Source organism: Ovis canadensis, chromosome 16 (assembly GCF_042477335.2).
Source record: "Ovis canadensis isolate MfBH-ARS-UI-01 breed Bighorn chromosome 16, ARS-UI_OviCan_v2, whole genome shotgun sequence".
In the NCBI taxonomy this organism is placed as follows: Eukaryota; Metazoa; Chordata; class Mammalia; order Artiodactyla; family Bovidae; genus Ovis; species Ovis canadensis.
In genome coordinates this window covers 54231695-54258417 of record NC_091260.1, presented here as the reverse complement: position 1 = coordinate 54258417, position 26723 = coordinate 54231695, and the positions used below count along the sequence as shown (strand labels likewise).

Below are 26723 nucleotides of genomic sequence, written 5' to 3'. Positions count from 1 at the left end.
GGACTGTCTAGTCCATGGGGTTGCAAAGAGTCGGACACAACTGAATGATTTTCACTTTGTTCCTCGTGCCTCAGCAGTAAAGAATCCACCTGCCAATGCAGGAAATGAGACACAGGTTCGATCCCTGGGTCAGGAAGGTCCCCTGGAGAAGGAAATGGCAACTCACTCCAGTATTCTTTTCCTGGAGAATCCCCATGGACAGAGAAGCCTGGGAGGCTACAGTCCATGGGGTCGCAAAGAGTTGTATATGACTGAGGGACAGACTTTTGCTGTTCCCCCCACCCCCAACTTTAAATGGGGCCTGGAATACAAAATTTCTCTGCAGTGGGCCTATGCTGTGACCCCAGCTGCCCAGCCATTGGAGCCTTGTGACCCGGCAGAACCAGCAGAAGGAGAAAATGTCTTTGGGAAAAGAAACTCCAAATAATAAAAATAAACATTTTTATTTTCTCATTTTTATACAAATAATACATACTTCATATAGAAAATTTAAGAATACAAATATGGGAGAAAGAAGAAAATCAGTCAACTATAACTTCACAACCCATATAACTTGGATTCTATCATGGTGCCTACACTCAGTATCCTCCAGGCCCCTCCCCAACCTTTTTAATGCATGTAAATACTTTTCTTTTTCTTCAGAAAACTAGGACGCAGAAAACACAAAACTTTGCAATTTACGTTTTTCATTAAGTAGATTGAAAATACTCATTGTTTTTCAGCAAACATTATTTTAAATGTCCATTGTATGGATGTCTCATGGTTAACTTAATCTCTTAGTTTCATATGTTTAGATTGTTTTCAATTCCTAGCTACTCTGATAGGTTTTACTGATAAACAAATTTCAATTTTTATTCTATTAAATTAAACCCAAACCTAGGAAAGAAAGAAAATTGATATTGGAAAAGTAATATACCTTTAAATGAAAAAATACTGATGTGGAAGGAAATATATACATATATTTCGAACTGAGATAGAGAAAGGTAAAGGATCCATCTATCCCTCAGTTCAGTTCAGTTCAGTCACTCAGTTGTGTCTGACTCTTTGAGACCCCATGGACTGCAGCAAGCCAAGCCCCTTTCCCTCACCAGCTCCCAGAGTTTACTCAAACTCATATCCATCGAGTTGGTGATGCCATCCAACCATCTCATCCTCTGTCATCCCCTTCTCCTCCTGCCTTCAATCTTTCCCAGGATTGGGGTCTTTTCCAATGAGTTGATTCTTCCCATCAGGTGGCCAAAGTATTGGAGTGTCAAGCTTCAGCAGCAGTCCTTCCAATGAACACCCAGGACTGAATTCCTTTAGGACTGATTGGTTGGATCTTCTTGCTGTCCAAGGGACCCTCAAGAGTCTTCTCCAACACCACGGTTGAAAAGCATAAATTCTTCAGCTCTCAGCTTTCTTTATAGTCCAACTCTCACATCCATATGTGACTACTGGAAAAACCATAGCCTTGACGAGATGGACTTTTGTTGGCAAAGTAATGTCTCTGCTTCTTAATATGCTATCTAGGTTGGTCATAACTTTCCTTCCAAGGAGTATGCATCTTTTAATTTCATGGCTGCAGTCACTATCTGCAGTGATTTTGGAGCCCAAAAAATAAAGTCTGACACTGTTTCCACTGTTTCCCCATCTATTTGCCATGAAGTGATGGGACCGGATGCCATGATCTTCGTTTTCTGAATGTTGAGCTTTAAGCCAACTTTTTCACTTTCCTCTTTCACTTTCATCAAGAGGCTCTTTAGTTCCTCTTCACTTTCTGCCATAAGGGTGGTGTCATCTGCATATCTGAGGTTATTGATATTCTCCCAGAAATCTTGATTCCAGCTTGTGCTTCATCCAGCCCAGCATTTCTCATGATGTACTCTGCATGTAAGCTAAATAAGCAGGGTGACAATATACATCCTTGACATACTCCTTTTCCTATTTGGAACCAGTCTGTTGTTCCATGTCCAGTTCTAACTGTTGCTTCCTGACCTGCATACAGATTTCTCAGGAGTCAGGTCAGGTGGTCTGGATTTCACATCTCTTGAAGAATTTTCCACAGTTTGTGGTGATCCACACACTCAAAGGCTTTGGCATAGTCAGTAAAGCAGAAGTAGATGTTTTTCTGTAACTCTCTTTCTTTTTTGATGATCCAACAGATGTTGGCAATTTGGCAATCCTCTGCCTTTTCTAAATCCCCAGCTTGAACATCTGGAAGTTCACAGTTCATGTATTGTTGAAGCCTGGCTTGGAGAATTTTGAGCATTACTTTGTTAGCATGTGAGATGAGTGCAATTGTGAGATAGTTTGAGCATTTTTTGGCATTGGAATGAAAACTGACCTTTTCTAGTCCTGTGGCCACTGCTGAGTTTTCCAAATTTGCTGGCATATTGAATGCAGCCCTTACACAGCATCATCTTTTAGGATTTGAAATAACTCAACGGGAATTCCATCAGCTCCACCAGCCTTGTTTGTAGTGATGCTTCCTAAGGCCCACTTGACTTCGCATTCCAGGATGCCTGGCTCTAGGTGAGTGATCACACCATCATGATTATCTGGATCGTGAAGATCTTTTTTGTATAGTTCTTCTGTGTATTCTTGCCGTCTCTTCTTAATATCTTCTGCTTCCGTTAGGTCCATACCATTTCTGCCCTTTATCGTGTCCATCTTTGCGTGAAATATTCCTTTGGTATCTCTAATTTTCTTAGGAGATCTCTAATCTTTCCTTACATTAATGTTAAACTTCCTAAACTTAATTATACTTTGGTCATTTAGGGGATTATTTCAGTAATATATCCTAGCAGCACTGATCAATGTCCAGGACAAAATCCCATGTAAAATCCACAAATTTTGTAGATTTTTGTCTTGCTTGTTTTTTTTTCCCATATGACAATGAATATCAAAGAGCTCTACTATGACCATGATATTTTATTTTTGGTTAACTTTGCCTAAGAATGACTTGCTTAATAGTTGCCTTCTGTATTAATCATATCTTTATTTTGGGATACTTTGACATCTTGGAGAGGTCTTACTGTCTAGAGGGAGACTTGCCCCTCCAGGATGAACAGCTTCACAGAGATGGTAAGCAACTCACCTGTGAGCGGAACTTTCCTTTGTACACTAATCCATCCAAAGGCCCTGTCCCCAGCCACGAGACACCAAACCAATTTCCCTGCCTTAAAAATTGAGATTTGGACAACAGGAGACCACTCCTACAGCCTGCTTTTTCAAATTTGCCAACCCTGCCTCATCCATTCCTTCCCGCAGAAACCACAATAAAAGCTCTTTCATGCTTTCTCCTTCTCTCCTGTCTCTTGACCCGCTGACTGACTTGGCGCTTCCCCACGTGGTGCTGGGTGCTGCGTCACACTCCGTTACTTGGGAAATGTAAGTGGTGAACTGTACTTTCAAAGGCAGTTATCACCTCACCATGTTCAGTCGTGTGCAACTCTTTGCAGCCCTATGTACTGTAGACCACCAGGCTCCTCTGTCCATGGGATTCTCCAGGCAAGAATACTGGAGTGGGTATTGTCATTTCCTTCTCCAGGGGATCTTCCTGACTCAGGGATCGAACCTGTGTCTCATCTCATCTCCTGCATCAGCAGGCAGATTATTTACCACTGAGCCACCTCGGCGGCCCCTTATCACCTCACCACACCTGATTAAAACAAATTCCGGGTACATTTTAGAACACCTTCTTTCTCTCCTTAACTGTAAGCATCCAAACGCTGCCTGGGGTTCCAATTCTATGCCTACCCTCAACATGCTTTCCTGGTTTATAGCAACATCCAGACAGGGTCTGTTGTGCATCTGAGGCTTTAGGATTGCCCAAGCCCTGAAGCTCTGCACACTGTGTGGGCAAAGTTTCTTCTATAATACAGAATGCCTTTTGGGTATTGAAATTTGTTTTTTAGTTTTCTTGAGGTAGATCTTCATGGTTTTTCCTTGTTCGAAGAAGATAACAGTCTATTATTTTGCTTCGTCATCTTTGAATAGCTGTGACAAAAATATGACTCCTTCAATGCAAATTTTACACAATGTGAATCTTTCCCCAAAGCCCAGTAACTGGCCGTGTAAAAGATGTGTCAACCAAAGGCTCCATTTGATCTCTGTAGCTCTAGCAGCTTAAAAATAACTCCTGTTGAGAAATAGAAGGGTGGCTACTCATGATGACAGTGGGGAACACAAGGACTTTGAAGAACAAGTGATTCACTAACAGAGGATAAATCAAATAGAATCAAAACCCAATTAAAACTATCTTTTCCTAAAAAATTGAGCTTTGAGATTTTGTAAAAAAAAAAAAAAGACAATAAAATTCAAAATTTAGAACATTTAGAAAATCAGGTCAAATACTCAACCTGTGAGTAACACCCCCACACACTTCAGGCTCAGAGCAAAAATGCTCAAAGTTCTTAATAACATAATGTATGATGAGACAAGAAGATGTATCCTACTGAGGAATGACAGTCATGATGCCTTAGTTCTTGGTTTGGCTTCCTTGGGTGGCATTAGGCATGTGCTGAACTTGTGAGGCTGTCTTGTGTCTGTGAAATAAAAAGATGGGATGGGCTGAATTCTCAAAACCTGACATGTTAGTAATTTACTTGGAATTCACTCTATGACTATGCCATACTCATTTTATAGGTCTTACAACAGAAACCCTCAGTAGTAGAGACCTTTCCTCTTAATTATTAGCAGTACCTAACTCTTTTGATGGGCTTTCCTGGTGGCTCAGTGGTAAAGAATCTGCCCGACAATGTAGGAGACATGGGTTTGATCCCTGGGTTGGGAAGATCCCCTGGGGGAGGAAATGGCAACACCTGTATTCTTGCCTGGGAAATCCCATGGACAGAGGAGCAGTTCATGTTGTTGCAAAAGGGTCAGACATGACTTAGAAACTAAACAATGATGATACTTTTAGTATATGTTGAAAAATAAATGCATGTACTTACATTTTGTAATAAATGAAAAGTGACCTGACTTCCACAGCAGAAGGTAGAGCACTGAATCCCACCTATATTACCTTAAAATTGAGAGGAGTGGAGGCTGCGGAGGCTGTTAGGGGGTGAAAAAGCCTGATGAATATTCATTGCAGCCAGCACCTTGGCCTCTCAATTTTCACCCTCAATAATATCCCCGTATCTCACAGCCAAACAAGAAAATCACCTAACACAGGGAGTTAGTCCTTCAGTTCAGTTCAGTTCAGTCACTCGCTCATGTCCGACTCTTTGCGACCCCATGAATTGCAGCACGCCAGGCCTCCCTGTCCATCACCAGCTCCTGGAGTTCACTCAGACTCATCTCCATCGGGTCAGTGAGGCCATCCAGCTATCTCATCCTCTGTCGTCCACTTCTCCTCCTGCCCCCAATCTCTCCCAGCATCAGAGTCTTTTCCAATGAGTCAACTCTTCGCATAAGGTGGCCAAAGTACTGGAGCTTCAGCTTTAACATCATTCCTTCCAAAGAAATCCCAGGGCTGATCTCCTTATGAACCTAAAAATGCACAGAACAACTCAAGTCACATCACTGGTCATAGTAACAGGATTCTGAATCAGAATTTCTTTTTTAAAAAATTTATTCGGCTGGACTTGGTCTTTGTTGTGGTGTGAGAACCCTCAGTTATGGCATGTGGGATCTAGTTCTCCAACCAGGGATGGACCCTGGTTCTCCTGCACTGGGAGCTTGGAGGCTTAGCCACTGGACCCCTCCAGGGAAGTCCCAGGATTTCTTCATAGGGTCCATTATTTCTCTAATTCTGTGGTGTTCCCATCTCAGTATTCCACAGCTGATGGACCACATTGTAAAGTCATCAGTATGACAGTGGAGCAAACAGAGAGAACGAAAAGCAGAAAATAGGTAAAATTCAGAAACATACATGGGATAGAAAGAGGATGGAAACATGAGTAGAGATTAAGTCCCTTGTATCTGTACCAAACCAGGAGATTGTAATTGGGTTTAGGGACTTCACCATGCCATGGACTCCTTGACTTCAGTCAGTATCTCAGCTTGTTAGTGCTCTTCACTCACTGAGTTGGTCTCAACCTTTAATTCACAGAGTCTGATTCCTGGCTCAGACATGCTCCTGTGTCTGTTTATCACTTGTATTGATGTGGGAGGAGGCCCCTCCTGGGAGCTCTTGGATTCCATTCATATTTCTGCTCACGCTGTGTTTCAGCATACTGAGTTCCCCTTGACAGGCAGGATCAACCTTTCTGGCCAATTTAGGACCAGTTTAGGGCTTATCCCATTTTTCGCTTGTTTACCCATTGGTATGAAGATCCCAAGTAGCCACTGTCACTTGTGAAATCATTCCTCCTTCCTAGGTTCAAAACCAGCAGAACCCAGAGGCACAGGGATGGGAGCGTAAAATTTGAAAGTGGGTAATTAGGAGTTATATTTGAAACTGGGTCATTAGGAGTAACTGCAAGGAGATCAAACTGGTCAGTCCTAAAGGAAATCAATCCTGAGTATTCATTGGAAGGACTGATGCTGAAGCTGAAACTCTAATACTTTGGCCACCTGATGTGAAGAACTGACTCATTTAAAAAGACCGTGATGCTGGGAAAGATTGAAGGCAGGAGGAGAAGGAGACGAGAGAGGATGAGATGGTTGGATGACATCACTGACTCGATGCACATGAGTTTGAGCAAGCTCTGGGAATTGGTGATGGACAGGGAAGCCTGGTGTACTGCAGTCCATGGGGTCACAAAGAGCCAGACACGACTGAACTGAACTGACTGACGAGTAATAACGAAAGGTGATGATGCCGTTTCTGTTCCTTTATTCCTAGATCCGTGTACTTTGGCTGTGGGAGCAACAGCAATGTGTATTGACTAAAACTCAAATAGGCCATTCCTACATACTTGAAAACCTTCTGCTTCTGATTAGTGGTGAGTATATGATAAAATCTTCAGATCTCATGGGAATGAGGATACTACCTACCTTTTTTCATTGTAAAGTTAATTCCTTGGTCATAAGGGATGGTGTATGGGATACCATGACAGTAATTCCACAGATGGTGGAGCTGGCAAAAGCATTTGTGAGAAGGAGACCAATCTAAACACAGAATAAATATACATTTCAGTGAAAATACGCTGTTACCCAGAGGAAGGGGTTCAGTGTAGTTAGCCTCCCTTCAGAGAGGTGAATGGCTCACCCAGAGACTGGTTCCTGCTGCTGTCAAACTGGGTACTCACAATAGCACTAGTTAAGTTGGTTTTGCCAAAGTGAAAGTAATGAAAGTGTTAGTTGCTCAGTCATGTCTGATTATTTGCAACCCCATGGACTGTAGACTGCTAGGCTCCTCTGTCCATGGGATTTTCCAGGCAAAAATAGTAGAGTGGGTTGCTATTCTATTCCCTTCTCCAGGGGATCTTCCAGACCTAGGGATAGAACCTGGGTCTGCCGCATTGCAGGCAGATTCTTTACTGTCTGAGTCACAACGCAAAGTCTATTTTGTGGAGGCTATGTGTGAACTTTGCTCTTGACAGCACAGGCACTTTATGAGTCTTTTGAACAGCAATGGAGTGACTGGGAAAGGGAGCTTCTAGACCAGGTCATCTTTCCCATCTGAATAACTGAGAGTGGATCTGGAAGGGGAGAGGGTGTCTATAGAGCCACCAGTGAGGAACATCTTCAAAAGACTTTTTGGTATAACAGGAAAGAACACAAGGAAAATAAAAGCAAGTTTTAAAAAGCCATGCAAATAGCCCAGTTTACATAATACAAGTTACTCAATCTACTTTGATATACAAGTTAGCATTAGGTTCCTATGTATTGACCAAAAACTCAAACAAAGAACAGCATAAACAATATGAGTTGATTCACTCCTGTAAAAGAAGCCTGCAGGTCCATCACTGGGGACTCAGACGCTGATTTTTTTCTTTTCCACCATCCTGAACATAAGGGCTCCATTCTCAAGTTCATTTTATTGTCTAATATGACTGCTGGAGCTCCAGCGATCATGTACATTTTCCAGATAGGAAGAAGAGAAAGGACCACAGGTTTCAGTCTGTGCCCTCCCTTTAGAAACAACCTTCCTGAAACTTTTACCCAACAACTTCTACTTACATTTGATTAGTCAAACTTTGTTTCACATGGCCATGCTAATTGTCAAAGGAGGCTGATCAATATAGTTTTTAAGCAGAGAAAATTGCTTCCTTGAATAAAATGGGGTTCTAAGGACAAAGGGAAGAATGAACATTGGATGGACAGTAGCCCTGTTTGCCATAGATTGCTTTCGTGGCTCAGAAAACCTGTCCAGTAGATGTCTTTCAGCTTTAAAGAGCTGGCAAAAGCCCAAAGCCACATTGCCTGTATTCTGTCCGTACCTTGAGCTCCTTTCTGGAATATCCATGATGGGAAGCTGTCATGTCATGTCATCCAACATGGGGAGTTGTCATCTTAGAACCCATCACCTGAGTGCTCCTTCAGCCTCCCAGGGTGCCTCAAGCCAGAAGAGCCAACTTTTGTCTCTGGGCTTGTCCTACTTGGTTTCAGGTTTTGGCCAGGAAGTTGTATCTCTTCCCTGGGTGACTCTCAATAAAACTCACCATTGTAAGATAGTATGCCGTGGAAAAGTCTGTCTTCTAGCATGGTAGATTAAAAAAAATTTTTTTTATTGAGTTATAATTTACATATCATACAGTTCACTTTCTTTACTTGCACAATTCAATGGTATTTGGTATATTCACAGAGTTGTGCAACCATAGTCACATGCAAAAATTTTAAAAAATTTGTTTGGTAGAGCCACATGTAGGATCTTAGTACTCTAACCACTAATGGAACATGGGCCCCTTACTTTGGAAGCATGCTGTCCTAACCTCTGGACCACCAGGGAAGTCCCTGGTAGATTTTTATTTTAACAGCCACCAATGAATCATGGAGGGCTTCCCTAGTGGCTCATCAGTAAAGAATCTGCCTGCAATGCAGGGGAAACAAGTTTGATCCTTGGGTTGGGAAAATCTCTTGGAGAAGGAAGTGGAAACTCACTCCAGTATTCTTGCCTGGAAAATCCCATGGATAGAGGAGCCTGGCAGGCTATAGTCCACTGGGTCTCAAAGACTCAGACACAACTGAGTGACTAAACAAGAGCAATAGCAATGAATCACTTATCTGGTACTCCTTCCCTTATGTACCTCCTTCCCACAGTGACTCTGGGCTTGGCCATGGGACATGCTCTGGCCAATGAAGCATCAGCAAGTGTTGCATCAGAGACTTACTAAGTGCTCTTGTACGGAAGCTTGTGTTCTTGGATCATTTCTGTGTAAGAAACCCAGGCAATCTTGTTGGAGAGGTTGGCCCCAGCTAACGTGAGTGAGGCCCTCTTGGATTTTCCAGCCCCAGATAAACTACCAGATGATGGTAACCATGTGAGAAACCGTAGATGAAAAAGCCCCCTGGAAGGACCACCCAGCTGAGTTCACTTGTAGAATTATGAGTAAATAAATGGTTGCTGCTCGAAGCCATTACATTTTGAGGTGGTCTTTTATGTAGAAACAGAAAACTGAGACTTATTGGATATTGCTCAGAGAAGCTATGGATGGGGTTAGGGCTATGGGTTGATCATATCCCTTAACCACAAGGCTGTAATTTTAAGAATATATTCTTCAGTGAGCACTTGTTGTTTTCGGCCACTCAGCATCCATTTCACCCTAGGTAAGAACACTAAGATTTTACGTAGGGCAATCAATTATTTAATTCTCACATGTGATTTTTTTGGCCACAGTGTTTGGACGGCTTGAGGTAGATGACTTAATTCAGACAATTGAAGGTCAGGTCTAGGACTTTTGGTTAAACTCTCTTTTCAGCTGGAAGACAGACTATGAAGTTATGAAGGATCTGAGGATATTGCAGCCCTCCACTTCGGAAATTAAGGCATATCAAACAGCCACTGGAAGCATACTAAATTTTTACTGTAAAGAAGTTCCTGAAGGAAGCCTTCATGTAGAGCTAGCTGGTGGGAGTGTAAATCAATGCTGCCCTTCTGCTGTAATAGGCCATAATAACCAAAGTAAAAACACAAATACCTTTGATGAAACAGCATATACTCCAGGGAAACACTCATCTAAGTCCATAAGGGAACACAGATAAAGATTTTTAAAGAGCAGTTTCTTATGGTAGAGAACTAACACAGGTATCAAAAACTAGGAGAATGAAAGTTCCCTGATCGCCTAGTGGTTAGGATTCTGCTCTATGACTCCCGTGGCAGATTCAATTCCTGGTTGGGAACTGAGATCCAGCAAGCCGTGCAGCTTTGCCAATATAAAAAAACAAACAAACCAATCAAAAAATGGGCAGAATATGAAATTTAGAAAGATGGTAGTGATAAAACTATTTGTAGGGCTGCAATGGAGACACAGACATAGAGAACAGACTTGCGGACATATTAGGGGAAGGAGAGGGTGGGACAAGTAGAGAGAGTAGTGTGGAAACATATACATTACCATATGTAAATAGCTGGTGGGAATTTGCTGTATGACACAGGGAGCTCAGATCTGGTGCTCTGTGACTACCTAGAGGGGTGGGATGGGGTGGGAGGTGGGAAAGAGGTTCAAGAGGGAGGGGATGTATGTATGTCTGTAACTGATTCCTGATGATGTATGGCAGAAACCAATACAATATTGTAAAGCCATTATCCTCCAATCAAAAATAAATTTTTAAAAATGGGCAGAAAATCTAAAGAGACATTTCTCCAAAGAATACACACAGCCAGACCAAAAGCTCATGAAAAGATGCTCAGCATTGTTAATTATTAGAGAAATGCAAATAGAAATTACAGTAAGATTCCACCTGACATGGGTAAGGATGGCCATCATCAAAAAAATCTACAAAAAATAAATGTTGGAGAGGGTGTGGAGAAAAGGGAACCCCTCTACACTGTTTATGGGAGTGTAAAGAGTCAGACACAACTGAGTGACTGAACTGAACTGAAATTGTTAAAAACGTGATGCAATAAGTATAGAGGGTCCTTAAAAAGCTAAAAATAGAGCATATGACCCAACAATCCCACCCCTGGGCATATACTTAGAGAAAACCATAATTCAAAAAGATACATGCACCCCAATGTTCATTGCAGCATTATTTACAATAGCCAAGAAATAGAAGCAACAAGAATGTCCATTGACAGAGGAATAGGTAAAGGAGATGTGGTGCATTTTTACAATAGAATACTACTCAGCCACAAAAAAGAGTGAAATAAGCCATTTGCAGGGTCATGGATGGACCTAGAGATTGTCTAAGGTCCGTCTAGTCAAGGCTATGGTTTTTCCAGTAGTCATGTATGGATGTGAGAGTTGGACTGTGAAGAAGGCTGAGCACCGAAGAATTGATGCTTTTGAACTGTGGTGTTGGAGAAGATTCTTGAGAGTCCCTTGGACTGCAAGGAGATCCAACCAGTCCATTCTGAAGGAGATCAACCCTGGGATTTCTTTGGAAGGAATGATGCTAAAGCCGAAACTCCAGTATTTTGGCCACCTCATGTGAAGAGTTGACTCATTGGAAAAGACTGATGCTGGGAGGGATTGGGGGCAGGAGGAGAAGGGGACGACAGAGGATGAGATGGCTGGATGGCATCACTGACTCGATGGACATGAGTCTGAGTGAACTCTGGGAGTTGGTGATGAACAGGGAGGCCTGGCGTGCTGCGATTCATGGGGTCGCAAAGAGTCGGAGACGACTGAGCGACTGAACGGAACTGAACTGAGAGATAGTCACATGGAGTGAAGCAAGTCAGACAGAAAGATAAATATCGTATGATATTGCTTATATGTAGAACCTAAAAGAAATGGTACAAGTGAATTTATTTACAAAACAAAAATAGAGTCACATATGTAGAAAACAAAATTATGGTTACCAAGGGAGAAGAGGGGGAGGGATCAACTGGGAGACTGAGATTGACAAGGACAGAGAAGCCTGGTGTGCTGCAGTCCATGTGGTTGCAGAAAGCCGGACACGACTGAGTGACTGCACAACAAGTATTACTGTACATAGAACAGACACTAATAAGAAGCTACTCTAAGCACAGGGAACGCTACTCAATACTCTGTAATGATCTCTATGGGAAAAGAATCTGAAAAAGAGTGGTTATATGTGTAACTGATTCCATCTAACAAAAGTCCGTCTAGTCAAGGCTATGGTTTTTCCAGTAGTCATGTATGGATGTGAGAGTTGGACTATAAAGAAAGCTGAGTGCTGAAGAATTGATGCCTTTGAACTTTGGTGTTGGAGAAGATTCTTGAAGGTCCCTTGGGCTGCAAGGAGATCCAACCAGTCCATCCTAAAGGAGATTAGTCCTGGGTGTTCATTGGAGGGACTGATGTTGAAGCTGAAAGTCCAATACTTTGGCCTCCTTGTGCGAAGAGTTGACTCATTGGAAAAGACCCTGACGCTGGGAGAGATTGAGGGCAGGAGGAGAAGGGGATGACAGTGGATGAGATGGTTGGATGGCATCACCAACTCCATGGACATGGGTTTGGATGGACTCCAGGAGCTGGTGTTGGACAGGGAGGCCTACCGCTCATGGGGTCGCAAACAGTCAGACACGACTGAGCGACTGAACTGAACTGATAACTGATTCACTTTGCTGTGCGCCTGAAACTAACACGACATTGTAAGTCAACCATACCCCAATAAAAGATAATTTTAAAAAATCTAGGAGAACGAACAAGTAAAATGTGGTAGAACACTCTTCAGTATTCAAAAGTAATAAAACTAAGTTTTAAAACGCTGAGGACCACGACCTGAGGTGGCCAGCAACATGGCTGCTGGGAGGCCCCAGTGCTCACCTCCCTGGTAAAAACAACAGTATATCATGTCATCACAATGTACACTTTAAATATGTCTGATTATATGTGACTATTATTCCATGCTAAAGTTAGAAAAAAGAGATGACCAGTTCTAAAAATTAAATAAAACAAAGGTAACGATGTAGAATTTTCTTCTAATAGTTTTGTTAAGATCGATCTTTGATACTCTCTGCAAACATAAGAAAGAGCATAATATAACTTCCTTACTGGAATAACACACGCATGCACAAGAAACACTCTTTTTCAAGAATACAGACTTATATCTATGGCATATATGGAATGTGAAGGAAGAAATGAAGGGAGAACTTAAGACAAGAACCTTGCAGATTGATCATGCATGTGCCAAGAATGGAGGATATGGTTAATTAAAAAATGTGTACATGAAGTTAAACAAAAACCCCAAGGTGATTCACTAGAACATGAGTGACTTGCAATTTGAGACAATTTGTTCATTTATATACACTCAAATATGAAAGATTACCCAAGAGGAGAGTCATTTCCATATTCCACCTCCAGACTTCAAAAAGCAACAGGGTTCAAATTAAAATAACTCTTACTATTTTCCCCAGGCAGTTAGTAAAGGGAAAAAGAATAGAAAGACTGAAAAGGGAATATTTTTGTAGGAAGGATGAAGAGAAAAGAAGAGCATTAATGTTAGAGGAGTTACTAAAAATTGAAGTAACAATGTTAGCTTGATTAAACAGTTTTCTCCACTAATGTCAGGGTGAAATCTGATGTCACAACCTGATCACCAAAAATACGAGAGGGCAAATGTCAAGAATTTTCCTGATGTTTTCCTCATGGCATACTATTCTATTTTAGTCTTATGCATCAGCTATCCAAGATTTAATACCTCATGGAATGTACTTGCTGGAAAGAAACAAAAAACTATATCTCACAACATTGCACATGATGGTAAGACAAATTTTCCTCATCATCTTTAATTACTGTTCATAGCATTATAAAAGATAATGATTAAAAAAATTTTTTTAGGATACTGCATTTTTCTCTTAGCAAGGAAATAAAAATTAGGTATGAATGATGAGGTGCTGGTATATCAATGTAGGAAGATCTCTCAAAGTTAGTATTTAGGTATTTGGCTTCTTATATTGCTTGCATAATCATAAGTACAACATGATGGTATCTGAATGTTTAAAAAATTATTTTAGAAGTTATATCTATGAATATATAAATATGAGCTAATTTCTCTTTGAATTACATTTTTCCTTTCACTGTTTTATTATTTTTCTTCCAAATTCTGTTTTATAGGAAACTTGCATTCTTTGGGTTTATTACTGGTGAAGTAAAATTTCAAGTGCTTACTTCGTCATGGAGGATAAGGAAAAAAATAATCCCAGCTCTCATGGAGTTTACATTCTAGTGGATTAGTGCTGATTAATTTGGATTATAAACTGTTCAATATCACGATATAATAATAACAGGAAAATTATTTTTATACAATTTTTTGATTTTCACAAAATGTAATAAGATGTCTACAAGGTGAAATTTGATCTATTTTTGTCCTGATAATGTTTCTCTTAAACATTGCACATTTGACTATTATGACTATCACACAGATTTAAATATAACTTGGGTCAGATCATATCTTTGAACAAAAACAAGTGAATGTCTGATGGAATAGGTTTAAGCTATAGAACACCACCATCCTTGACACACTGAAAGTCGCTCAGTCGTGTCCCACCCCCTGGATTATACAGTCCATGGAATTCTCCAGGCCAGAATACTGGAGTGGGTAGCTGCTCTCTTCTCCAGGGGATCTTCCCAACCCAGGGATCGAACCTGAGTCTCCTACATTGCAGATGGTCTCCTGCATTGCAGACAAATTCTTTACCGTTTGAGATAGAGGAATCTGGTGGGCTACAATCTTCAGGGTTGTAAAGAGTCAGACACGACTGAATGATTGAGCTTGCACGCACGCAGGCAATACTCCATTGTGTATATGTAACACATCTTCTTTATCCATTCACCTGTCGATGGACATCTACGTTGCTTCCATGTCCTGGCTATTATAAATAGTGCTGCTATGAACATTGGGGTACATATGTCTTTTTCAATTATGTTTTTCTCAGGGTATATGCCAGTAATGGGATTGCTGGGTAATATTGTAGATTAATTCCTAGTTTTCAAGGAATCTCCATGCTGTTCTCCATGATGGCTGTATCAGTTTACATTCCCACCAACAGTGTAGGAGGGTTTCCTGGAGAAAGTAGCATTGACCAGACACTATCATGTGTAAAATAGATAGCTGGTGGGAAGTTGCTGTATAGCATGGGAGCCCAGCCTGACACTCTATGATGGCCAACAAGGGTAGGGTAGAGGGAGGGGAGGCAGGCTCAAGAGGGAGGGAACATAATTATATATAATAATATATAATTATGGCTGATTCATGTTGTTGTATGGCAGAAACCAACACAACATTGTAAGGCAATTTACCTTCAGTTAAAAAATAAATTAAAAAAAGATCCAGCACAGCCCAAAATAAATAATTTCACAACTAAACAACAATAAATAAATAAATAATATTCTATTTTTAAAAAAAGTGTGAAGGGCAGCCGTGGGGTAGCAAATATGAGCTCTGGTTCTCTTTGCCCTACCATGCAGAGGAAAGAACACTGAACAAACTCCTGTCTCAAGCTTACCAGGAAATATCTCAGTTTGGGAATCTAGGGCCAACATCAAGTGTCAGTCATATCTGACTCTTTGCAACCCCATGGACTGTAGCCTACCAGGCTCCTAGGTCCATGGACTTTTCCAGGAAAGAATATTGCAGTGGGTGGCCACTCCCTTCTCCAAGGGATCTTCCCCATCCAGGAACTGAACCTGAGTCTCCTGCATTGCAGGCAGATTCTTTACCATTTGAGCCACCAGGGAAACCTAATATCAAAGTGATTTGCCAAAAGAGTTCCTCCAAAGAAGCCACTATTACAGAGCCTTGTTAAGTAAAGTCTGTTGTGATCAGGCAATAGATAATTCCAAACAAGGTATGCATAAGCCATCCTGGTTTTGGGTTTTGAATTTATTCATTCATTCCTTCCATGATGAATTTATATGCAACATCGTTCAAACACTTACTTGGTATAGTGCTCTTCACCAGGTATTGAAGGGAATGTAGTAACAGCTGCCATTTATTAATTTCCTACTTATACAAAGCACTGTACATCTTTTTTTTCCTTGACTTTTCTACAACATCAGGACAAGATTATTATCTCCATTTTATTTTATTTTATTTTATTTTTTAAAATTTATTTATTTATTTATTTATTTTTAAATTTTAAAATCTTTAATTCTTACATGTGTTCCCAAACATGAACCCCCCTCCCACCTCCCTCCCCACAACATCTCTCTGGGTCATCCCCGTGCACCAGCCCCAAGCATGCTGCACCCTGCGTCAGACATAGTATTATCTCCATTTTAGAAGGGGAAAACTGAGGGAAAGGGGAAACTAAAGGGCAGATAGGCGAGGAGATAACCTTGGGACACACTGAGAGGCTTCTAAATCCCACAGGATATCACCCTGAGAACTGGATCCCCACCCAGATTGGCTCCTTGTAAATGGAAATAACATTTCTGGAAATAAAATCGCATGTGATCACGACCCCAAAGGATGCTGTGGGAACTCAGATGGGAGAAGTGATTGTTGCTGAAGCTTGGAATAGTCAGTAAAACCTTAAGAAAAAAAAGTGGGAGAGTAGGATGCGATGGCTGTGCATTTTGCCCTGAGGAAAATTCTCTAAAATTCCATTTTATGTTTTTACATGCCTTCTTAAGTCCTTTTTGACATAAGGCCATGTACAACTGTGTAAACCAATTAAATGGAGTCAGAATTGGCATGGATGATGTTGAGGCACATACACTTATCTTTGTGAATCTCATGATTTATATTAAATAACTGGCCTATAAATCAATGGTGAGAAATCTTGATGTAGCTTGCCAATCCAGAAAACCTCATGCCAGAAACTCAGACTAAATCACATTTGAGTTCTACATTTTTCAGAAGTGTTTCTAATGTCATTCTATCTCAGAAGATTTCCAAAGAAATGAAGAGAGATTGTGGTTGATGGAAAGTGAGGAGGACAGTTACAAATACATTGTAATACAGAAACAAATCTGACCATAGGGAGCTAAATCTACTGAAGCTGCATTTTCAAAAGGGTCTTTCGAGACCACATTTAACTGCATTTTCTGGTGAAATTAAATCATAAGTTTAAATTTAAATAAATATATGTAATTGCTATTATTATAATGCTAGGAAAAAACTGTAGATTTGTATAAAAGAAGGGAAGAGATCAATTAACAAAGTCTCTGCTAAGGAAAGCTAAAGCCTAGAGGCAAGTTTTCAATTTAATTTTTTGTGTTTTGGCCATTTATTGATTTTCTTCCCATATCTCCCTCTAAAGAATCAACTGCATGTTAAAACCAAAATCTCAGCACTCATTGAATTACAGAAACATTCTTGAATTACGTGTAATATTCTTTCATGTTTTCTGCCTCTAGGGGGAAGTGTGTTTTCAACAATTCTGTTCCCATAAGATACTTTCTTTGTGGGCTACAGGCTTCATTGCATTATTCTTCAGTATGACTTCAGGGCTGGCTTAACAGGGAGAGGAGAGTCATTTTGAAAGTCACTTGCTTTAGAAATTGCAGCCAGGCTTCTGAGGGAGATGGTACAGACTGTGACAACTGGTGGAGAAAACTTTGTTCTGATGGCATGTATGTTTCAAACAATGGCTGGTTGAAGTTCCCTATAGAATGCTGTTTTCCCTGTTGGCAGAGTAATGCCATAGAGACATGATTTCATTTCACAGATGGAAAACAAACAGCTGAATACTTCATAGAAAACTTGCCACTTGATTTTAGTAATAAAGTTAAAAAACATGATTTATAGATATTGATGAAAAGAGATCTAAATCTTATTAAAAGTGTATTGGTTTCTATAATATCACATTTAGGGCTAACATTGCTTTTCATTTGGCTAATTTTATTTTGCAGCATTTCCCTGTAACTTTCTTTTGTTTTCATTCAGAATTGTAGTCAGAAAGAATGCATTCAGTGAAAAGGTTAGTAATCCTTCAAATGTTAAAAAAAGTGCTTCTCCCTCCCTCTCCTGCCTCCCATTTCAGTGTTTTACAGAATTGAAGACAATAATGTTTAAAAATTGAGTTCAAGGCATGAGTTACTCCTTTTTTCTTTTTTCCTACCTACATAGTTTGATTCATCTTTATGATCATGATGCTGTAAAAATTAGACTACAATCTATTAGTATCTTTCTTACTATGCTGCAAGTTTTCAAAATAGCAACAAATAAAATAAATTTTTGATATAAAATGTGTTACTTTTAAATGGCATTTAGCTTTGTTCCCAACCCTTTTTTGCATAGTGTAATAAACATTTATTTCTAATTCATTGCCATTAAAAAATATCTTCTAGGGGGTGAAGAGGCACAAAAAGTATGACATTTATATTCTTTGGCCTAGATTCCTCACTTAGAGAGCAAAATGTCTCAGGTTAGGTGACTTCTAAGGAGATCCAACCAGTCCATTTTAAAGGATATCAGTCCTGGGTGTTCATTGGAAGGGCTGATGCTAAAGCTGAAACTCCAATACTTAGGCCACCTTATGCAAAGAGTTGACTCATTGGAAAAGACTCTGATGCTGGGAGGGATTGGGGGCAAGAGTAGAAGGGGACGACAGAGGATGAGATGGCTGGATGGCATCATGGACTCGATGGACGTGAGTTTGAGTGAACTCCGGGAGTTGGTCAGGGAGGCCTGGCATGCTGCGATTCATGGGGCCGCAAAGGGTCAGACACGACTGAGCGACTGAGCTGAACTGAAAGTTTTTCCAGCCATAATATTGGAGAACTCCATGATATTCATGATATTCACACACCCTCTCAGCTGCCAGGGTAAGTCTGATGGAAAGAGAATAAATTGGTAATGTTAAGTCCATATACTCATATTACTTGGCAGTTCTTCCTATAATATTGTGCCTATTTTCATTTGAAAAACTTAAAATCCTAATTTCTATAAAATGATTAAGTCATGGCAATGTAATGTATAGCATAGTGACTATAGCTAGTAACGCCATATGGCATACTTGAAAGTTGTGAAGAGCAGAGATTAAAGTTCTTATCACACAAAAATTTTTGTTTTCTAACTCTATATGGTGACGATGTCAACTAGAGTTGTGGAGATGATTTCATAGTATATACGAGTATCAAATCATTGGGTTATATCCCTGAGGTTAATATAATGTCATATGTCAGTTATACCTCAATAAATACATCCTAATTTCTGCTCAACGGAAAAATGTAAGGGGTGTTTTGAGCACCAGATTCTCTGGTTCAGCTGCCTAGTTTGGGGGCTCTTCCCTTACAGGGCTTAGTTTGTCAGGGCTCTTGAATGACAAACTGGAAGCTGAGAACTCTGATGCAAAGGCCACTCAGAGGCTGTGATACTCAGTCCACCGTAAAGGCACTGCCCTGCCCGTGACCCTTGGCGCGGATGGGCAGCGCCTGCAAGGGGAGAGGCGTTCTCGCCCGGGGTCACCCCAGCCTTTCCGACTAAGCTATGCTACACCGTGCGCAGCATCAAATCGCCATTGGCCAGTGTTCCCCAGACACAGAGCACAGCGAGCAGTAATAGCAAACCCTGGTTCCTTCACGTCTCCTGGCAACCAGTTTCGAAATCCATTAAGACCCTTGGAATTCGGGATTTAGCCTCTCTCTCCCTCTCTCCCTTCCTTCCCTTCTTTCCTTCTTCTTTCTCTCTCTCTCTTTCTCTGCTTCCTAGGAGTTCAGGGGGAATTTTTTTTTTAATCACTGTGAAGCCTTAAATCTTAATTTCCAGTGTGTGAAGACTACGTTTTTTTGTGGAATTAAATGAAAGTTTTCACAGGAGTTAGAAGATCCTATTTGAAAATTCAGGGATCGCAGTGCATAAAGTGAAATCTAAAAGCCCTGGAGTGTGAAACGTTACTTATCATTATATTTATGGTGCCACAAAGAGCGATAAGAAGGGTGCTGGTAAGGCTGATGAGCGCTGATGCCTGAAGCTGTAACATCTCCGGAAGCCCCAATTTGCCTTTTTCATCCTCATAAATGAGAGAGATTGCTCTTTGAGGCCTCGGCTTTCAACAAAGAAAAAAAAAAAAAGAAAGAAAGAAAGAAAGAAAGAAAAAAAGACCAAAAAAGCGAACTCGGGATGATGGCATCGGGGATACAAGTTGGCTACAATTTTCTGCCGAAAGAGGGCGTTGGTCTAAGACGAATAGAAATTCGTGGACGCGGACGCCCAGTCAAATGAAAGACCTTTGAAAACATTTTCTAATTTATTTTAATTCTTGGGTCTTAAATATCAGAATTCACCAATCCAATATAGCACGTTCATACTGCAAATGACCTCGGCGTGTTACCACGATCGAAGGTCAAGTTCCCTTCGAACCTGCCCCGCAGCTCGGCGGACCCTGGCGAGGCTCCTCCGGCCACCGACTTCTCCACGACCGTGTCCATCCTCGTTTCCCCCGCTGCTGTGCCTGCCTGTGACAAGTGACAAGCGACTGAGTCTTGGCCGCAGGTCCTTCCTCCGCATTGCAGGAGCCGGAACACCGGGGAGAAGCGTTGGGATTTCCGAGCGCACGGATGGCCGCTGATGACGCGCCTGCACCCGGGGGACCCTCAGGGGTGAAGCTTTAGGGAGAAGGTCTCTTTGTTTAGTTACCTGGTTTAGCACATAAAGCCCAGAGGACGCCTTGGAGATGCTTTTCAAGCTTTCTGCTACCTTCAGAAGAACCGTTTTTCCTTTTGGAAGCAACAAGTTTCGCTTTTCTGCTCGCCGCGCGCCGCGGGAGATGTGGGTGCGCTGGGACGCTGGATCCCGCGCGGCGCGGCGACTCCGGCGCGAACCCGCGCGGCTCGCGGGGAGGTGCTGCCAGGGGTGGGGAGCGGGGGAAGAAGGGGGGCGAGGACGCCCTGGCAGCTGGGCGTTCCAGGCCCTCGACCCAGCCGTCTGCCCCGGGACCTTGGTCCCTGTCTCCTGACCTTGCGCCAGGGGACCGCGAAGGTCGAGAGCCCGTCCCAAGTTGGCGCGTCTGGAGAGATTGTGGCTGGAGTGAGAGAGAGGTGAGAGCAAACGGGACCCAGGGTATTTGTTTGTTTGTCAACCAAACCACCAATTTCTGGAGCCATCCTTCCCCTTAATCCTGTTTTATTTATTTTTTTGCAAGACGTGTGTGTGTATGTGTGTGTGTGTGTGTGTGTGTGTGCGCGCGCGCTCGAGTTTCTTTACTTTTAAACACATTTCCATTTTTAAAGCCCTGAGCTGGAGACAGAGCTGCCGCGTGCCGGGCCCGGGAGAGGCGGGGACCCTGGTGACGGTGTAGCACTGTGGGGGCTTCCGCGGCTGTAGAAGTGAGCGATTGCGGCTTTAAGGAAAAGGCAAAAGGGCTGGCGGGGAGTGGGAGTGAGGGACAGGGAAGGGGTGGGAAGAGTAGGGGTGCGGGGAGGAGGAGCCCTGATGTAAGAATGTTAATAAGAGACTCCCCTAGCCCAGCCCCCACCGCTCCCCACCCCCACCCTCCCCACCCGCTGGAAATACCAGCCCGGCCTCTGCGCGCCTTGTGTGGTAACACGCTCAGCCGCTGCCACGCTATTTAAACGCGGGTTATGGATCCGGGAACCGGCGCGAATCAATGAGATCAAACGCGAGGGAGATGCACCGTCAATTACAAGCACTTGGACAAGTCTAACTTTTTCTTCTTTTACAAATGCGCTTTCCAAAGCAACCTTAGCAACGCCCATATAAGAAGCCACCTCTAAGCAAAATAGTATATATCAAGGGAGGGCTAATCTATGTATTTATAAAAAGTGTATATATAAATATAGGAGTACAGGTTTACACCCGGTTAACTTTTTCTGTCTTCTTTCTTTTTCATTTCTTTTTTTCTTTTTCTTTTTTTTAAACGAGTGGCATTGCAAAGGAGGACTCTTCCTCTCTTTTGGCTAGTTAGTGAAGGGGGTATTCTTTTATTTTTTCTTAGAGCGCCCAAGGGGGCGCAGGGACCTCGGAGAGGAGTGGGGAGGAAAGAGGTAGGGTGGGTGGGGGGCAGAGGGCGAGTCCGCAGCGAGGGCAGGCGCTTTCCTGCGGCACGATGCCGTCCCTACTGGTGCTCACTTTCTCCGCGTGCGTCCTGCTCGGTTGGGCGTTACTGGCCGACTGCACTGGTGGCGGTGGCGGCGGGGGCGCGGGCCCGGGCGGCGGGCGCCGGGAGAGAGAGGCGCTGCCGCCGCAGAAGATCGAGGTTCTGGTGCTGTTGCCTCAGGACGACTCTTACCTGTTTTCCCTGGCTCGGGTGCGACCGGCCATCGAGTATGCGCTGCGCAGCGTGGAGGGCAACGAGACCGGGAGGCGGCTCTTGCCAGCCGGCACTCGCTTCCAGGTGGCCTACGAAGACTCGGACTGCGGCAACCGCGCACTCTTCAGCCTGGTGGACCGCGTGGCGGCTGCGCGTGGAGCCAAGCCGGATCTCATCCTGGGGCCGGTGTGCGAGTACGCGGCGGCGCCGGTGGCCCGGCTAGCGTCGCACTGGGACCTCCCCATGCTGTCTGCTGGGGCCCTGGCAGCTGGCTTCCAGCATAAGGACACGGAGTACTCGCACCTTACGCGCGTGGCACCCTCGTACGCCAAGATGGGCGAGATGATGCTCGCCCTGTTCCGCCACCACCAGTGGAGCCGCGCCGTGCTGGTCTACAGCGACGACAAGCTGGAGCGGAACTGCTTCTTCACCCTCGAGGGGGTCCATGAGGTCTTCCAGGAGGAAGGCTTGCACACGTCCGCCTATAATTTCGATGAGACCAAAGACTTGGATCTGGAGGACATCGTGCGCCACATCCAGGCCAGTGAGCGAGGTGAGCAGCAGTGCGCCCCGGGTCCCTGGCCCTAACCCAGCCCCTTTCCGCGGCTCTCCCTACATGCCTGTCTGCTCCCCTGGAGACCCCACGACTCCCTGCTGCACTGAGGATCAGAGTAGGGAGCGCCCACCGGGACTCCCCCGAGTGTGCGTAGTCTGGCTGCGACGACCTTCGACCATCACCCATGGTTATGGTGGGGTGTACGTAGAGGGTCCTGGGGAAGTGATGGAGCCTGTGGGTGGGGCATGTGAGCAGGCAGCCTTCTCGGGCTCGGGCCCTGGTCCAACAGGTGCTGTCAAACCTCTTGGGTTTTTTTCTTTCTCGTTCTCTTATGTCCAGCGCCGGGTTAGGGGCTCACTGCGGGTACTCGGCTCTAACCACGGTCTCAAAGCGTGACAAGGGCCAAAGAACTTGTTACCAGGTCCTTTTCCGACGTGCGCCCGCTCCTAGCGAGGAAGCGCACACTGAGTTCCACAGCCCGCGCGGCGCCTCATGGTCAGCTCCGGTCTCCGGGTTTCCCTTGCTGCTCGTTCCACAGATCTCAGCTTTCTTTTAAAGGCTCATTGTATCGCCCTTCTCATTCCTTCCATGGCCCCTCCAGCCCCTTATAAACGGGCTTCTGTGGTTTCCATAAAAAATGCCTCGCAGTGTTTGGACCTTGGCGACACCCATTGCCCCCGGCGCACTCAGCGTCGCGGTCGCCAGTGCGCCAGCTGCTAGGCTTCGGGAGAGCGCGCGCGCTGGAGAAGCGGGCACTGAACCTCCTTTCCCTCTCCAGTTTTCTCTGCGGGTCTGTGGGGGTTTGAATAACCACGAGACTGGCCAAAGAGCTCAAGGTTGAGGAGAGTGGCTATGGTTCTAGGGGCTGGGAGGAGAAGCGGGTGGTCACGGATACAGAATCGCAGAATCCCCCAATGCGGCTCATTTGACTGCCCAGTAGACCTGTGCGAAGGCGGGCGGAGAACCCAGCATAGCGCAGTTTCCTCCTTACCGGTGTCAGTTTGGGGTGAAAACGCTCGCTCGCGGGATCCCGGCAGCACCCGCTCAGGGCTGACGCGCCTGGATTGTCAGTGGCGCAATTCCAGTAAAGCTCTCCGCTACCCACGCGTGGAGACGGAAGGGGAGAGGGGCAGAGCCAGGCGCAGGGGTAGCTTACGAACTGGCATGGCTGGTCACCTGGGCGCTGGTCGTGGGATCAGCGCAACCGGAGGCAGGGGGTCTCGGGAACAGGTGAGAGAGGGTAAAGACGCCGCAGAAGAGGGCGCTGCGGCCATCCCCTTCCCAATTTGGCCACCCCGCACTCGGAGTGAACGCACTCTTTAGAGGAAGAGGCTCGAGGTGTTGACAGTGGGGAGGCATGGCCAAGTTTTGAGCGTTCGTACTCCAGGCTGTCTGCGCCGAATTCCTGCCAGCCAAGCAGGCAGGGCGCCGGCTTTGCTGATTATGAAAAAGGGCATTTGTATCCAAGGGCGGCGGATTCGCCACGCCGGGCCGAGAAAGTCATATCTACTTCTTTCCTGTTCTCAGTCCCCAGGTCACTGCAGACCCCGAACAGCGTTCTTCAGCTCTAGGCTCTCAAGGGCCTGGAGCTAGACTTCCCAGCTTGGGCTGGGGATGGGGGTGTGTCCCCCTACCGGCAAGAACCGCGGTTGGCCAATGTATTTGTGCTGCCACCGCCCTGAAGGTCTTAGTGCCGGCCGTGACTCTCTGCGCACATGGCCTGGAATTCGTGGTTGAGGTCAGCCCGGATGAGGGCAGATCGAGGCCACCGGGGGCCCCTCGGCCTCACATGGTGTGGCTGAGCCAGGGGGTAGGGAGGGGTGAGGCTGGGGGTGCTTCGAAGAGCTTGGGCTACAGTCTGGTGCTGCTATTTTTTCAATTCCAAAAAGCAGATGTTCCCAAGTTTCTTTACTTTTTCTCTTCCAAGTTTGAATTTAGTGGTCAAAGTTTGCTTGGCTGACCCGTATGTTTTGCAGGTGATAAAGTTACCATTCTTACTCTAACAAATATTTCTGACAGTGACTTGGCAGATGTCCAGAAATAAAAAATCAAAATAATTTCTCCCCCTAAGCCCTCTCCCCTCAGCAGAAATTCCCTACACTCAAGAGAGAAAGATGTTTGGTAACAGCTCTCTCTGGGGGTCTCTTAAGTTTTACTGATCACCTTTACTTCACCAAAAGTGGTTAATGGGTTAAATAGGGGCCCAATACAATGACTGAGTAGAGTTTGAATTTTCAGAGCTCTTAGCCTGCCTCAGGCATTCACTGGCCAGGGAGCTTGGGCTGCTATCAGACTCCAGTTATAATGGGGGTAGCGAGGCACAATGTTGTTAAGTCGTGTCTGACTCTGTGTTCTCATGGACTGTGTGCAGCCCACCAGGCTCCTCTGTCAATGGGATTCTCCAGGAAAGAATACTGGAGTGGGTTGACATTTCCTTCTCCAGGGAATCTTTTGGACCCAGAGATCAAACCCAAGTCTCCTGCTTGGCAGGCAAGTTCTTTACCACCCAACTGCCAAGGAATCCCCAGTCAGGGCATATCTACAGAGATAATCTCCTTTCCCATGAAGTGAGACCACACCATGGGAAGAGAACCCAGAGGTGAGAAGCAGACCCTTTGGATCTGGTGGCTGCACTCAACTGCTGCAGGGCCTGCCCCAGTCACTTCCTGACTTTCTCAGAGTTTCCTCCTCTGTGAAACAGAGGTGGGGTGAGAATCAGGCCTGTTTAGACCAGTGTTTGGTGGTTCTGATTTCTGCTCAAGTGTAAAATGGAACTGTTTTTGTCTTTGAAAATTCCACATTAAACATCATAGAACTAGGGAGTCTTTTTCCTCCCTCTTTTGGAGATAAATTTTTAGCACTTTTTTTTTTTTGGACTTGAAGTTCATCTTTAAAATCAGATCACAAAAGTTTTAATCTCTTAAAGGGTTAAACTAATAATGCCACCATCTCGATAATATGACTAAAATTTAATTTGGCTATGTGTGTGCTATAGAATTAAACACTGAAGGGTATTATTTATTCTTCTTAGGGATTTACTATCAAAGTCAATAATAAACATTTTTTTCTCACAAGTCGTAGCCAATGTATATCATTAAAATACATGCATGTGAGCACTGTTTTTAAACATTGTTTTTAAAAAGTCAACTATGCCCTCAATATTTAACACTCAGTAATAAATTTACTTTTATAAAGAGGCATTAAAAATATTTTTTCAAGCAATAAAAGTGAGCAGTTGCTTTGTCATATATCTTATAAGATGCAGAACCAGAATTATTGTGCACACAACATTTTTGTATGAAGAACTGTAGTTTTATCTTTTTTGGTTATTAATATGTCATTATTCTTGGCCTGCATAACAACTATGGTGATAACAGCATTTAATCAATACAAGAGTGATTTATTTTTAGAATAGGCTGGGGTAAATGACCGAGCAGTTGGTCAGAGTTTTTAACCAAAGATGTTAGACTTTCTGATTCAAGACTTTGTTTTTCTTATCCCTTTTCTTGTATTTACCACCTGTCGTTTAAAAAAAGTTCCTCTTACTTAGTTATTTCTTTGGATGCTCACAAATACTGTTGAGTTTTAGTTTTAAATTTCTCCTGTCATATTTTCAATTTGCAGCACATGGCATATCTTGCTTTGCTTCCATAGAACATCTCTTTTCCCTTCTAAGTTTAGAATTAAGTAGAAGATGGATGCAGGCATCAGTTGGAGAATATGAAAATAAGATTTTTATTATTGATAAAGAACCTATTGCAGAACATGGATTTAGATCAGTTACCAAAAAGGGCCTGCCTGCTATTATTTCCCCCAAGAATTCGGCAAGGTCATCCACTAAATCACAGCTAGTGCTGCACACCCCACTCCAAACAGACCTCACTACAGGGTGAAAGTTGCCCATGATGTATGCTCTCTGCAAGCAGATGCACCTCAAAGAGGAAGGAAGAAAGGGCTGAATCCAGTATGCCCAGTTTTCTCTTCTAGACTCAGCCATCAGACAGG

The 26723-nt window shown here is 43.7% G+C and overlaps 1 protein-coding gene and 2 long non-coding RNA genes across 4 annotated transcripts in view; 1 reads left to right on the top strand and 2 right to left on the bottom strand.

Annotated features, from left to right (window-relative positions):
- Positions 1-17157: 17157 nt before the first annotated feature.
- LOC138421891 (uncharacterized) lies at positions 17158-24295 on the bottom strand. Its single transcript, XR_011249673.1, has 2 exons — positions 23710-24295; positions 17158-18722 (listed from the first exon to the last, which is right to left on the bottom strand). It is a non-coding gene; the product is annotated as an uncharacterized lncRNA (long non-coding RNA).
- Positions 20128-20994, bottom strand: LOC138421890 (uncharacterized). Its single transcript, XR_011249672.1, has 2 exons — positions 20530-20994; positions 20128-20348 (listed from the first exon to the last, which is right to left on the bottom strand). It is a non-coding gene; the product is annotated as an uncharacterized lncRNA (long non-coding RNA).
- The window catches only part of NPR3 (natriuretic peptide receptor 3), an 80388-nt gene continuing 75096 nt past the window's right edge, over positions 21432-26723 (top strand). Inside the window, exon 1 of one of the 2 annotated variants that reach the window (XM_069556344.1) lies at positions 21432-22715. In XM_069556344.1, coding sequence (XP_069412445.1) covers positions 21959-22715 — 757 coding nt within the window. In that variant the 5' untranslated portion in view covers positions 21432-21958. The remainder of the gene's footprint in view (positions 22716-26723) is intronic. The other variant, XM_069556345.1, reaches the window with a different exon arrangement.